This window comes from Elgaria multicarinata, chromosome 15, assembly GCF_023053635.1.
Source record: "Elgaria multicarinata webbii isolate HBS135686 ecotype San Diego chromosome 15, rElgMul1.1.pri, whole genome shotgun sequence".
In the NCBI taxonomy this organism is placed as follows: Eukaryota; Metazoa; Chordata; class Lepidosauria; order Squamata; family Anguidae; genus Elgaria; species Elgaria multicarinata.
In genome coordinates, this window is record NC_086185.1 from 15725336 (window position 1) to 15738670 (window position 13335).

At 46.4% G+C, this 13335-nt stretch overlaps 1 protein-coding gene across 2 annotated transcripts in view; it reads left to right on the top strand.

Moving 5' to 3' along the window:
* Nucleotides 1-281: 281 nt before the first annotated feature.
* Nucleotides 282-13335, top strand: part of PCDH19 (protocadherin 19) — a 155586-nt gene continuing 142532 nt past the window's right edge. For both annotated transcript variants that reach the window (XM_063141734.1, XM_063141735.1), the window contains exons 1-2: nt 282-2478; nt 6749-7076. In XM_063141734.1, the coding sequence (XP_062997804.1) occupies nt 332-2478; nt 6749-7076 (2475 nt within the window). In that variant the 5' untranslated portion in view covers nt 282-331. The remainder of the gene's footprint in view (nt 2479-6748; nt 7077-13335) is intronic.

A 13335-nucleotide genomic window follows, 5' to 3' on the forward strand; every position in this document is an offset into this window, starting at 1 on the left:
TTTCTCTCTCTCTCTCTCTCTCTCTTTTCTTTTTCCCAGGGAAGGGGTAGTGGTGGTGGTGTTGCCTCTAACTAGGAATGGGCGGCCGAAAGATGTGCGGCGAGGAAGTAAGAGGCAATTAGCTCTTAAAGTAACCGCACTGAAAAGCCCCCTTCCTTCCCCCGCCCCAGCCTTTCCCTCTGATTCGTTCCTTCCTTCCTCTCCATCCCCGAAACAACCCCAAACTAGTCAACCCGGATCCTCCCGCCCACCCCCTCCTTTCCAGCCGCAAAATCAACAGGCAGCAACGAGAGAAGGGGAGGAGGCAGTGGGGTGCACTGAGCCGTGAGCTATGGATATTCTGTGCCCCCTGCTCCGGTTTCTGCTCGCTCTCTTGTGGACTGGGGTAGGAGCCCTGATCAACTTGAAGTACTCCGTGGAGGAGGAGCAGAGAGCCGGCACGGTGATTGCTAACATTGCCAAAGATGCTCGAGACGCGGGCTTTGTGTTGGATCCCCGGCAGCCCACCGCTTTCCGGGTGGTCTCCAATTCTGCGCCGCACCTGGTGGACATCAACCCTGGATCAGGGTTACTGGTGACCAAGCAGAAGATTGACCGGGACCTACTTTGCCGGCAGAGCCCCAAATGCGTGATCTCGTTGGAGGTCATGTCCAGCTCCATGGAGATCTGTGTCATCAAGTTGGAGATTAAAGACCTCAACGACAACGCGCCCAGCTTCCCCACGGACCAGATTGCGCTGGAGATCTCAGAGACGGCCAGCCCGGGAACCAGGGTGCCGTTGGAGAGTGCCTACGATCCGGACTCGGGTAACTTTGGGGTGCAGAGCTACGAGATCACGCCCAATGACCTCTTTGGGTTGGAGACCAAGATGCGTGGTGATGGCTCCCGTTTTGCCGAGCTGGTGGTGGAGAAGAGCCTGGACCGCGAGACCCAATCTCATTACAGTTACATGATCACTGCTTTGGATGGGGGTGACCCGCCCAATTTTGGCACGGTGGAGTTGAACATCAGGGTCATTGACTCCAATGACAACAACCCGCTCTTCGATGAACTGTCCTACACCATTAGCGTGCCAGAGAACGCTCCTCCGGGCACACCAGTGATCCGTCTCAATGCCACGGACCCTGACGAGGGCACCAATGGGCAAGTGTTGTATTCCATCCACAGCTATGTGTCCGAAAAGGCCAGGGACCTCTTCCAAATCAACCCCCAGACAGGCCTGATCACGGTCACTGGGGCAATTGACTACGAGGAAGGCCATGCCTACGAACTGGATGTGCAGGCCAAAGATCTCGGGCCCAACTCCATTCCTGCCCACTGCAAGGTGACGGTCACAGTGCAAGATGCCAATGACAACCCGCCTCTCATTAACCTGCTCTCTGTTAACAGTGAGTTGGTGGAGGTCAGTGAGAACGCACCTCCGGGCTACGTGATTGCTCTGGTGAGAGTTTCCGACCGCGACTCTGGTGCCAATGGCCGGGTGCAATGTAAGCTGTTGGGGAATGTGCCCTTCCGCCTGCAAGAGTACGAGAGTTTTTCCACCATTCTGGTGGATGGACGTTTGGACCGGGAGCAAAGGGACCAGTACAACCTCACTATCCAGGCGAAGGACAATGGGATCCCCTCTTTGCAAGCCACCAAGTCCTTCACTGTCAAGATCACGGACGAGAACGACAACCACCCCCATTTCTCGAAACCTTACTACCAGGTCATTGTGCAGGAGAACAATACCCCTGGGGCCTACCTTCTTTCTGTTTCTGCCAGGGACCCTGATCTAGGCCTTAATGGCAGTGTCTCCTATCAGATAGTGCCATCCCAAGTGAGGGACATGCCTGTCTTCACCTACGTCTCCATCAATCCCAACTCTGGAGACATCTATGCCTTGAGATCCTTCAACCATGAGCAAACGAAGTCTTTTGAGTTCAAGGTCTTGGCCAAAGACGGAGGCAACCCCTCCTTACAAAGCAATGCCACCATCCGAGTGATCGTCCTGGATGTCAATGACAACACCCCTGTGATAACCGCCCCTCCTCTAGTCAACGGGACTGCTGAAGTCTACATCCCCAGGAACGCAGGGGTCGGCTACTTGGTGACAGTGGTCAAAGCGGATGATTATGACGAAGGGGAGAATGGGAGACTTTCATATGAGATGGCTGAAGGAGATAGAGGGTTTTTCGAGATTGACCAGGTCAATGGCGAGATAAGGACCACTAGAGCATTTGGGGAGAATTCCAAGACTACCTACGAGCTGATTGTGGTGGCTCATGACCATGGAAAAACATCTCTCTCAGCTTCTGCCTTGATTTTGATATATCTTTCTCCAGCCTTGGATGCCCAGGAATCCATAGGATCTGTAAACTTGTCCCTTATTTTTATTATTGCCCTGGGTTCTATTGCTGCCATTCTGTTTGTCACTATGATCTTTGTGGCCGTCAAATGCAAGCGGGATAACAAAGAAATCAGGACCTACAACTGCAGGTAAAGTCTACTCGTTTCTTGGTGCCAGCAAAATGTGAATGTTTAATGTCAATTTGATAATAATAAGTCATAATAATAATAGCTCCAAATCAATCTAAGGAATCCAATAGTTCCAAGAAAATGACGTATTAAAATGTCAACAGTGAACTCCTGGTTCACCTTTTAAATGTATTCCCCTAATTGTGGTTAAGTAAATGTGATATGGTGGTTTTTATACAAATTGTTTGCGATCTAAAACACACCAGGTACCATTTGTCTTAAATCTGCCTGGTGTGCTGTACTTGGCTGGAAAGTATGTGTGCGTGTGGAGTCCCATAGTCATTTCAGTAATATAGATAAAGAATAATATTGTAAGAAAAGGACAAGGGCTTCGGCCAGCTTTTGACGTGTAGTGCAAATTTATGATCCTCTGCACCTCTGCTCAGGCTTGCAATGTGACGATTTTTAATTTTTTTTAGACCTGGAATAGCTGGCAAGAGAAACCTCCATGGAGGAGTTTGAGAATAGGTGCTGTAGGGATGAATAAACCCAGACTCTTTTTCGATTGCCGTAGGTGGGCATCGCTTTTTAAGGGCCTCTGCGTTCCCGTCGATATCCTATCCCCACCAGATGAGGTCACTGTGGGTGCTTTTTAGAACCGCACTTGTTTTCTTCTCCAGAAGGGTTGGTTGTAGAAAGAACGTTGGGCTGGCAGAACAGGGGATGAAAGAAAGCAGGGTTCAGCCAGAAATGTACCAAGGATAGCAAAAAAGGAAAACGAAGAGGGGTGCGGGGGAAGGACCTGGAAAAACCTTTTGCATTCTCTTTTTTCAAAAAGAAGAAGTGGGGGCAGGGTTTTGCATTTCCTATATTTGGATCTTGTGCCGTAGGTCTTGCAAGGAGAAAATAACTAAGCCACCTTCCAACCCACAAAAAAAAAACAACAACAACAACTTTATATCCAAATCGCTGCTTAAATATAGGTTGCTCCTAGCTCTTTTCTCTTTTTAACTGGCTTTTGAATTGCCACCACATTATTATTATTATTCAGTTATTTGTCTATTTGGTCATCTCTGAAGTCTGAGATGTAGGGCTGTGTATGAAATCTCTCCCCCCCCCCCCCCGCCTGCTTTTGAAATCTTAAGATGTGAATTCGAGCACCCTGAATATGTAACAGCCGGGCGATTATTGTCTGTCTCTTGCTATTCTCTGTGTTGCACAAGTTAGTAGACAAACGCTAACCGCACATGAATATCAATTGGGCGCCATAAAGGAGCAGCTGCAACGGCTCATAAATGGTTTAATCCTGTTACGAGCGAAATAGCCGTGACTCCTCCATTCCTTCAGTCCTAAGTCATGGCTGGTGGAAGGGAAAGAAATTAATTTTGCCCTCTCTTTTGAAATGTACAAATGCCTCCAGCAGTCTGAAGAGTCTGGGAGGATCCACAGTCTTTAAAGTTTTATTTACCCTGTTTATAGTGATGATGGGGAGTTTAGCATTTCTCTTTCTTTTTATTTTTACAATGTACAGCTCCACTGGGCGATAGCTTGTTTCTGTGCGTGCACATAGAGAATATCATCTGCAAAGAAAGTCATTGCGTGTGCAATTCCTTAGGAGCCGCTCGGCTTTTAAACGAGACCTAATATGCCAAATCTCTTGCCAACTTGGTCCATTAAGCAAGAATAGGCACCGAAGGACAAAAGAAAAACAGTATATATATATATAGCCCAGTGTCAACGCCCCTAACTGATTTGCACTTCTGTATAACCAGTTGGTTTAGTGTGATGACTTGGGGATTAATGAAGTGTGCTTTAATTAAATAATTGGTCAATAGGACCGGGGGAAAACCACAGAATGAATCCTTGTAGGCAACATTTCAGGATGCTGCATTCAGAAACACAGCACCACAATTTAGCCATGCTATACTACAGATCTACTCAGAAGTCAGCCCCATTATGTCGAATGGGACTTGCTCCCGGGTAAATGTGTATAGGATTTGCTGCCCGAGGCATCTTTAAGTGTCAATAGCCCACACAAAGTGCGTGTATAAATCTCTTCCACTCTCTTCTCCCTCCCCCCCGGGCCCCCACTCCTTGCTGCAAAAGAAGCCCTGGAATTTTCTAACATTTCATGAAATGCATGCTGCAGAGAACATCTCTTGACCAGCGTCAATGGGATCAAAGCTAGGAGGCTGCTTGTGGCCAGGTCAGAAATGCCTAGAGGGGAAGGGGCATGTTTCATGCAACCTATATTTTCTGTGCGAGGAGTGTGTGTAAGTGAGTGAAAAGTCAAGTGAGCAATGCTCTCTTCACTTCTTCTGCCTCTGTAAAGACAGCTGTGCATCAACTTGTACGTTTGAACTTCAGGCCTCTGCATTTTTAGAATCCTATCTCTCATTCAAGAACAACAATACATCTACATCTTGTGTCACTCCTCTCCTGTGGCTCTTTCCCCTTCCAGTTCTCTGCTCTCTCTGGCCCCATTAACCTCTCTGGGAGAATTCTGTAGTTCATGGCAGAACCGATGATTTGAAAAGAGGGAGGCCTCTGGTTCTATTTCCAGACACTCCAGGTTAAAAAGATTGCCGGTAGCAGTGCCTGGGAAGACCTACCTGTGCTCTAGACTTATCAGAAGAGATCATATTGAGCTAGCTGGACCCCTGGTCTGACTTCATGCAAAGTCAGTTTCTTCTGTTCCTTTTTGTAACCCTAACCCTTTCCGCATCTTTTCCCCATGGTTGGAATTTAGCCGGTCATATTTTAGGAGCAAGCAACTGCCTGCCTGGTCTGGTTTTCCAGCTCGCACGGTTCTTTAGAGTACCACGTATGGTGATGCTGCTATATAAAGATTAACCTGGCCAAGGATGCTTCATAAGAAATGCTCTTTCACTTGACACAGAAGATGAGAAAGAGACTTTTTGGGCTTGTCAGCTCTCCCCCCCCCCCCCATCTCCTTTAGTATCAATTAGCCTTGAGCAAGAATCTTAGCAACATCTTTATTTATTGTGCAAAGATCCTCTGGGGTGATTCATCTCACCGCTTCATCGCTGCAGTTGCTGGGTTTTCCAAAGCTCTGCGATTTTGAAAGTTGAACAGGCAACGCTTTGGGGGGATGGCTCTCTTCAGGCCTTGCTTAAAGTCAAAGCCATTTCTTTGGGAAGGTTGCGTCGCTTGGCATGTCCTGTGTATATCTACATCTGTGTGGCACTGATAACGATACGCAATCCCCAACGCTAATACCAAGTCGCAGCTTCTTCAATCTAGACTTACCGAGATAACGCTGAATGCGCTCGTGTTTTTAATTATTTTTCGAGTCGTTGTTTACTGATAACTTTCCTCCTGTCATCCCCCCCTCCCGCCCTCCTTTCCTTGTGTGCAAGGGACAAAAGCAGATGTACAATTTGTAAATCAGCTGAAGGTCAAAAAGATATTTTTTTTCCCTTTCAAAATGCACCACGCTTGAGGCTGTGAAAAAAATTAAAAAAATAAAAATTGCCCCAAGGGAATAGTCATGTGGAGGGAATAGGAAAGAGCTGGGATTGGGAGGAAAAGTTTGACTTGTTAGATGTTACCAGGAGTAATACAACCAAAAACAAAAATACTGTATCAGTCTTACACATAAGTTCACCAAAATAACTTACCCACAGAAATTCTGCACGAGTCATTTTTTTCCAGTTTAAAAAGCTTTCCCTCTCCTGGTCACTCTTTTTTTAAAAAAACTCGCCACAGGCGACCAGACGAGTGGGTGTTAACAAGCTTATGCTATATAGTTTGATAAAACACCCGTGAGAAGCTAAGGAAGAAGGTTTGTGCGAGGTTTACTGCTATGGGAAATAGCATGGAACAATCCCTCCCTGTTCTGATTTTTCTCCCTGCTTTCCATGTTTATACTGATCAATTTAAATAAGTTTTCGAATGCTTATTACTAATGGAAATGCATTCACGTCTCTTTTTCACTGCGTGGATTTTTACATAATTATTTTCTTTCCCCTTTTCTGCAGGCTGAACTATATCTCTGGTAACTAGATAACGACAATTCTCAGCAGCAGACAAAAGCAGGGGAACTTTTTTCCTCCCACACTTTATTCCTCACTTGTTGTCTTTATGTATCTGGTCGACAAACTTTTTTTTTTTAATACCTATGAAAAATAAACCTAAGGACTTTCACAAGAGCCAAGCCTAATGACCCTGCATGTGGATGGGAACCAGTTCCTCTGGGATTCTCTGTTGACTAGTGTACAGTTTGAGGATGAAGTAAGATACTCACACTTTGCTTTCTTGTGTCCTGCAGAATTGCAGAGTACTCCTACGGGCACCAAAAGAAATCCAACAAGAAGAAAAAAATCAGCAAGAACGACATCCGCCTGGTGCCGCGGGATGTCGAGGAGACCGATAAAATGAACGTTGTGAGTTGCTCCTCCTTGACGTCGTCTCTCAACTACTTTGACTATCACCAACAGACTTTGCCTCTGGGCTGCCGCCGATCGGAAAGCACCTTTCTCAACGTGGAGAGCCAAAACAACAGGAACGCCGGCTCCAACCACGTCTATCACCATACCTTCACCGGGCAAAGCCCCCAACAGCCGGATCTCATCATCAACGGGATGCCATTGCCGGAGGTGAGCAACTCAGGGAAGGTAGAGTTTTCCCTTGGGGAAAGGAGGTGGGCCATCACCCTCTGGGTATGCCCCAAAGTTTCGCGTTTGGGCTCTCGTTGGAAGTTGAATGTTGGACGAGATGGAGCGGAGTGTTTCTGTGGTGGTGATGACCACTGACTTGGGTGGCTTTAGACACATTTATGGAGGAGGAGAGTTCTGATAGGCATGGGGGCAATGCAAGACATCGCACATTCACGTTCCTCATGTAGCTTTTGAGTAGGAATTCTCGGGGACAGACAACAGGGTGTACTGTGCTACCTCCTATGTACACCAGTCGCTGGGCAACATGGGTGGAAGGGTGCTGTTTTACTCGTGACTTGCTTGTCAGTTCCTGGTCAACAGCTGGTTGGCCTCTGTGTGAACAGAATGCTGGACTAGATGGACTCTTGATCTGCTCCAGCATGGTTCTACTTACGTTCTTACAGTATACTGTTCCCTTTATGCCATCTCATGGACTTCCCCAGGGCACCTGGCTGGCTGCTGTTAAAAAGAGACCTTGTCCCTGGCCTGATTTAGCAGGGCAGTTGTCGTGTTTCAACCTGACCGCTTAGTAGCATTTCACATCTAAGTGGAGCCTGCAGAAGTGAATGCAAAAACAGGTCCTACAAATTCCTTTTGGCTTTATAGTTCATGTGGGATTTGTGCTCACGTGTGTGTGTGTGTGTGTGTGTGTGCATGCTGTGTTGTCATTGTGCTACTATGGTTTTTGTCGGGCTTTTTAGGTGTTGGCCTGCAATGTACACAATGTCATTCATTGCATGGACAGAGACGTAGCAGCAGTTCTTGAAAGTTGCTGTTGAATTCAGTGGTGCAGTGGTAAATTTCCAAGTGCCGGGCACCCTTTGATGCAGTTCCCATAGCCACAACCCCCAAGGAGCACCCAAACATTAAGGCAGCTGGTGTCGATCCAAAGCAACAAACCAATTATTGCAGTTTTCATATCCATCAGAATCAGGCTGTTGAATTTTCTTTTTATGAAGCTATTGCACTTTAGTTGCGCGGTCAAGGCCAAGCCATCCCAAAATAGTTAACATCACAACAGGGAACAAATATATTGTGGTTGGAAAAATTCATTCCCCACCCCAGTCCCCAGTCACTGTGAAAATTGCAGCTAATTGCAACGGAACAGGGAATTCCAAAGGGTGCTGGTGGAAGATAATATCATAGAATCATAGAATAGCAGAGTTGGAAGGGGCCTACAAGGCCATCGAGTCCAACCCCCTGCTCAATGCAGGAATCCACCCTAAAGCATCCCTGACAGATGGTTGTCCAGCTGCCTCTTGAAGGCCTCCAGTGTGGGAGAGGCCACAACCTCACCAGGCAACTGATTCCATTGTCGTACTGCTCTAACAGTCAGGAAGTTTTTCCTGATGTCCAGCTGGAATCTGGCTTCCTTTAACTTCAGCCTATTATTCCGTGTCCTGCACTCTGGGAGGATCGAGAAGAGATCCTGGCCCTCCTCCTGGCCACACAAAGGTTGTGTGACAACCTTTTAAGTATTTGAAGAGTGCTATCATGTCTCCCCTCCATCTTCTCTTCTGCAGGCTAAACATGCCCAGTTCTTTCTAACATCCCTGCTAATCAAAAAAGTGTCTAGGTTGAGTTCCTGCGAACTCTGGCTCTGCTGCACCATTGGTTGTACAGTTGGTGGCTAGATGTGGCCAAGTTGGACTGAGTCAGGCCTGGCTTTCCTCTGTGCTCTTGTTTCATGTTAACTTCACCCAACCTGGTGGTCTCCTCATGTTTGACATCACCCCCCGCTGTGCATGAACAGGAGCTTAATCCTTTCTACTCTAGTTACATGTGGATAGAGAAGGAGAAGTGACAGCATTGCCCATCTTGATTTATCTATACATGCGTGCATGTATAGAACACCCATCCAAATGAAACATAGAGATGGGCCCTTACTCGTTTGGTAGCAGCGCTGGTGTGATGAAAGCATTGCATTTGATACTTGTTGGTGCTAAGTGGTGGGGCGAGATGCCAACTTTCAGTTTGCACCGCGGGGATTAAATCCTCTATCGTCCATGCTTAGGGGCGAAGTGCTGTTGCTTACATAGCCAAAGTTGTTGGTGAGACTACACCTGGACTCTTGTGTACGATTCTGGGCACCACATTTCCAGAAGGACATTGACAGGTTAGAACAGGTTCAGAGGAACACCACAAAGATGATACAGGGACTTGAGGACAGGCTGAAGGAACTTGGGATGTTCAGTCTGGAGAAAAGAAGACTGAGGGGAGACATGTTAGCAGTGTTCAGGTACATAAAAGGATGCCACAGGGAAGATGCTCAAGAACTATTTTCCACGGCCACAGAAATTAGGACCCGAAATAATAGGTATAAGATACAGCTACCTGGATTCCAATTATATATAAGAATACCCTTCCTGATGGTAAGATCTGTACAACAGTGGAACAGTCTACTTAAGGAGGTTGTGGGTTCTCCATCTCTGGAGGTTTTTAAGGAGAGGCTGGACAGCCACCTCTCATGGATGGTTTAATTGGTTTTCCTGCACATTGCAGAGGGTTAAACTAGATGATCCTTGTGATCCCTTCCACAATTCTATGATTCAACTCTAATGGCAGGTTGGCCTCATTGTTTTCATTGCAGGTTTGCTCAGTGGACATGACTTGATAGAATGCCGTGGGCAGAGCCTGCTGTTACAAGAGTGATGGCTTGTTGTTTCCAGATGGAAAGACCCAATTGCTTAGTGGTAGAGCACCTGCCATTCATGGAGAAGGTGCTGGGTTCTACCATCATCTGTTCCAGTTAAAAGAGCACCTTTTATCAGCTTAGGCTGATAGACCAACTGCGCCCTTATCTGGACAGCGATAGCCTAGCTACAGTTATCCATGCTCTGATAACCTCTCGCATGGATTACTGCAATGCGTTATACGTGGGGCTGCCTTTGAAAACGGTCCGGAAACTTCAACTGGTACAAAACAGGGCAGCACGTTTACTAACAGGGACTGGCCAATTAGACCACATCACGCCAGTCCTTTTCCAGCTTCATTGGCTGCCAGTCCAGGTCCGGACCCGGTGCTGGTATTAACATTTAAAGTGCTGGTATTAACATTTAAAGCCCTAAACGGCTTGGGGCCAGGCTATCTGAAGGAACGCCTCCTCCCATATGTACCTGCCCGGACCCTAAGGTCATCCTCAGGGGTCTTTCTCTGCGAGCCCCTGCCAAAGGAAGTGAGGCAGGTGGCTACCAGGAGGAGGGCCTTCTCTGCTGTGGCACCCTGGCTGTGGAATGAGCTCCCTAAGGAGGTTCGCTTGGCACCTACATTATATGCTTTTAGATGCCAGGTGAAGACCTTTTTATTCTCCCAGCATTTTAACAGTCTATAAATAAATTTTAACTTGGTGTTTTAAATTCGTAAATTTGCATTGCTGCTGTTTTTATCTGGTTGAGTTTTTATATTGTATTTTATATTATTTATTTATTTTATTTATTTATTTAATTACATTTATATACCGCCCCACAGCCGAAGCTCTCTGGGCGGTTTACAACATTTTAAAATAGTAAACATTAAAAGTATACAATTTAAAACACACACACACACACACACACACACAAAAAAAAACAGTATAAAAACAACAGTATCCATTTAAAAACAACAATTGTGGGGTCCATTAAAAACAAACTTAACGTTGTTAAATGCTGTTAAAATGCTGTTAAAAATGCCTGGGAGAAGAGAAAGGTCTTGACCTGGCGCCGAAAAGATAACAATGTTGGCGCCAGGCGAGCCTCATCGGGGAGATCATTCCACAGTCGGGGGGCCACCACTGAAAAGGCCCTCTCCCTTGTTGCCATCCTCCGAGCTTCCCTTGGAGTAGGCACTCGGAGGAGGACCTTAGATGTTGAGCGCAGTGTACGGGTAGGTTCATGTCGGGAGAGGCGTTCCATCAGGTATTGTGGTCCCAAGCCATGTAGGGCTTTATAGGTTAAGACCAGCACCTTGAATTGGGCTCGGAAACATATAGGCAGCCAATGCAAGCGGACCAGAATCGGTGTTACATGCTCAAACCTCCCTGTTCCAGCTATCAATCTGGCCGCCGCATTTTGCACAAGCTGCAGCTTCCGGACCGTCTTCAAAGGCTGCCCCATGTAGAGGGCATTGCAGTAATCTAATTTGGAAGTTACCAGAGTATGGACAACTGAAGCTAGGTTATCCCTGTCCAGATAGGGGCGTAGCTGGGCCACCAACCGAAGTTGGTAGAAAGCACTCCGTGCCACCGAGGCCATCTGAGCCTCAAGTGACAAAGATGGTTCTAGGAGAACCCCCAAAATATTATGGTTTTATACTGTTGTTTTATACTTTGAATGTTTTTAATTTTTGTGAACCGCCTAGAGAGCTCCGGCTATTGGGTGGTATAGAAATGTAATAAATAAATAAATAAATAAATAAATAAAAAAAAGACACAGGTGATGGGAAAGGCTGAGTCCCTGAAAAGCCATTGCCACTCAGAATAGACAATTCTCAGCCAGATGGACAAATAGTTTGACATGATTTGATGCAGCTTCCTATGTTCCATTGCGGTAAATGCACCAGGTGTTTCTTGCATATAACGTAAGGGAGAAACATGATTTGGGCTGCAATCCTGTAGTACACAGACTTACCTGGGAGTAAAGTAGGGTGTCTACTATTTTACAGAGGACAATCCTCTCTTTGAAGGTGTCTTCCAGTCAAAATCTTTTTTTAATGATAAAGAACCATTTAGCTGGGCGTCGAAGTTGACCATCAACTGTTAGCACTTGCCCTCACTTGATTGCGGTCTTCTCCACTAGGGTGAGATTGAAATGTCGAATTCTAGTTGTCCTTTCTAAATTTGCATCCATACCTTTAAGATAGTACATCAAAGTTTCGTACAGATCTGTGCCTTCCTTTGTCCTTTTTTAAATTCTTTTCTCATATCTTGTCTCTCTGCTTTGGGTAGACGTGTGTAAGTGGCCACCGTAGAGGAAGGCCCATAGAACACAATGGGATTTACTGTGGAGTAGACACATATAGGATTACGTTGTCAATGTTATTGCAGATTTCCATGAAATGAAGCCAATACCCCAAGGGCTGTTTTCTCTACATCCATCCCTTTTTGTATTTTAATGATGAAATGTCCTATTCTTTCCCGCAAAGGGGGTGGATAGGGGGGAGTTAACAAGCTGTGAAACAGTGAGGCTTTTATCATGAGCTAAGCTGTATTCTTCACTGCTAGAAGGAGGAAATATACACGCATACATAGACGCAACCCTTGTTGGGCACCCTTGACTAACGCTGGTTTGTTTCTCTTTGAATTATTATTTGGTATTAAGTAAAACAATCAAAGGTTTTGTCATGTTTTCTGCTTTAAACAGAATAACAAAGCTGAGTTGCTGTTGAAATATTTATGCCTTGCTCCGCGCTGCTCCGTTTCCTCTGTGTGTGTGTGTGTGTGTGTGTGTGTGTATACCTGTGTAAATGCAGGTGACTCTGGATTTACTGCCTTGTAAACGGGAACACTGATGGAACTGTTCGCACAACACACTGACTCACGCTCAGTGCTTGCGTGTGGGTCGTTTTAAACCGTGGTTTGTTTGTTGAACTGTGGGTTCGCGTGTTGTTTGAATGCAGCCAGGGTGGTCTGTTCATCACGCAGTGTGGCTTATTTCCTCAAATAAGCCACCTTGAGAACCCACACTGCGTGGTTAACAAGCTAGGGGCTGTGTTCAGACAACAGGATAACCGACACTGCAGGAAATGTGCTGTGTTCAGGAACAGCTACTCCACATTTCAACAAACAACCCATGGTTCAAAACCACCTACATGCAACCACTGAGTGTGGGATAGTGTGTTGTCGGAATGCGGCTTGTGTGTGACTTTGGTTGTTTGGGCTGATGACCCCAGTCCTCTAGTTTAGGGATAGGCAAATCTTGGCAGGGGGAGGGCACTCAGTCTATCCCTTATGATCTTCTGGCCCCCGACATAACCAGCCACCACCCTGACCACGCTCCTATTTTACTTCCCAGTTACTACTGTCTGTACAATCTAAGATATATGCTACTGTTTCCCAACCCGGTGGAAATTTTAGATCATGAGCCCCGGCATTCCCGACTGGCTGGGGATGATGGGAGTGCAAGTCTAAAACATCTGGAGGCTGATATAGCCAAAGAGTTCTTGCACCCTAAGCTCTCTGGCCTGAACAGCAGTAGAGGCTGTTCCTTGCATCTGGTATGGGCAA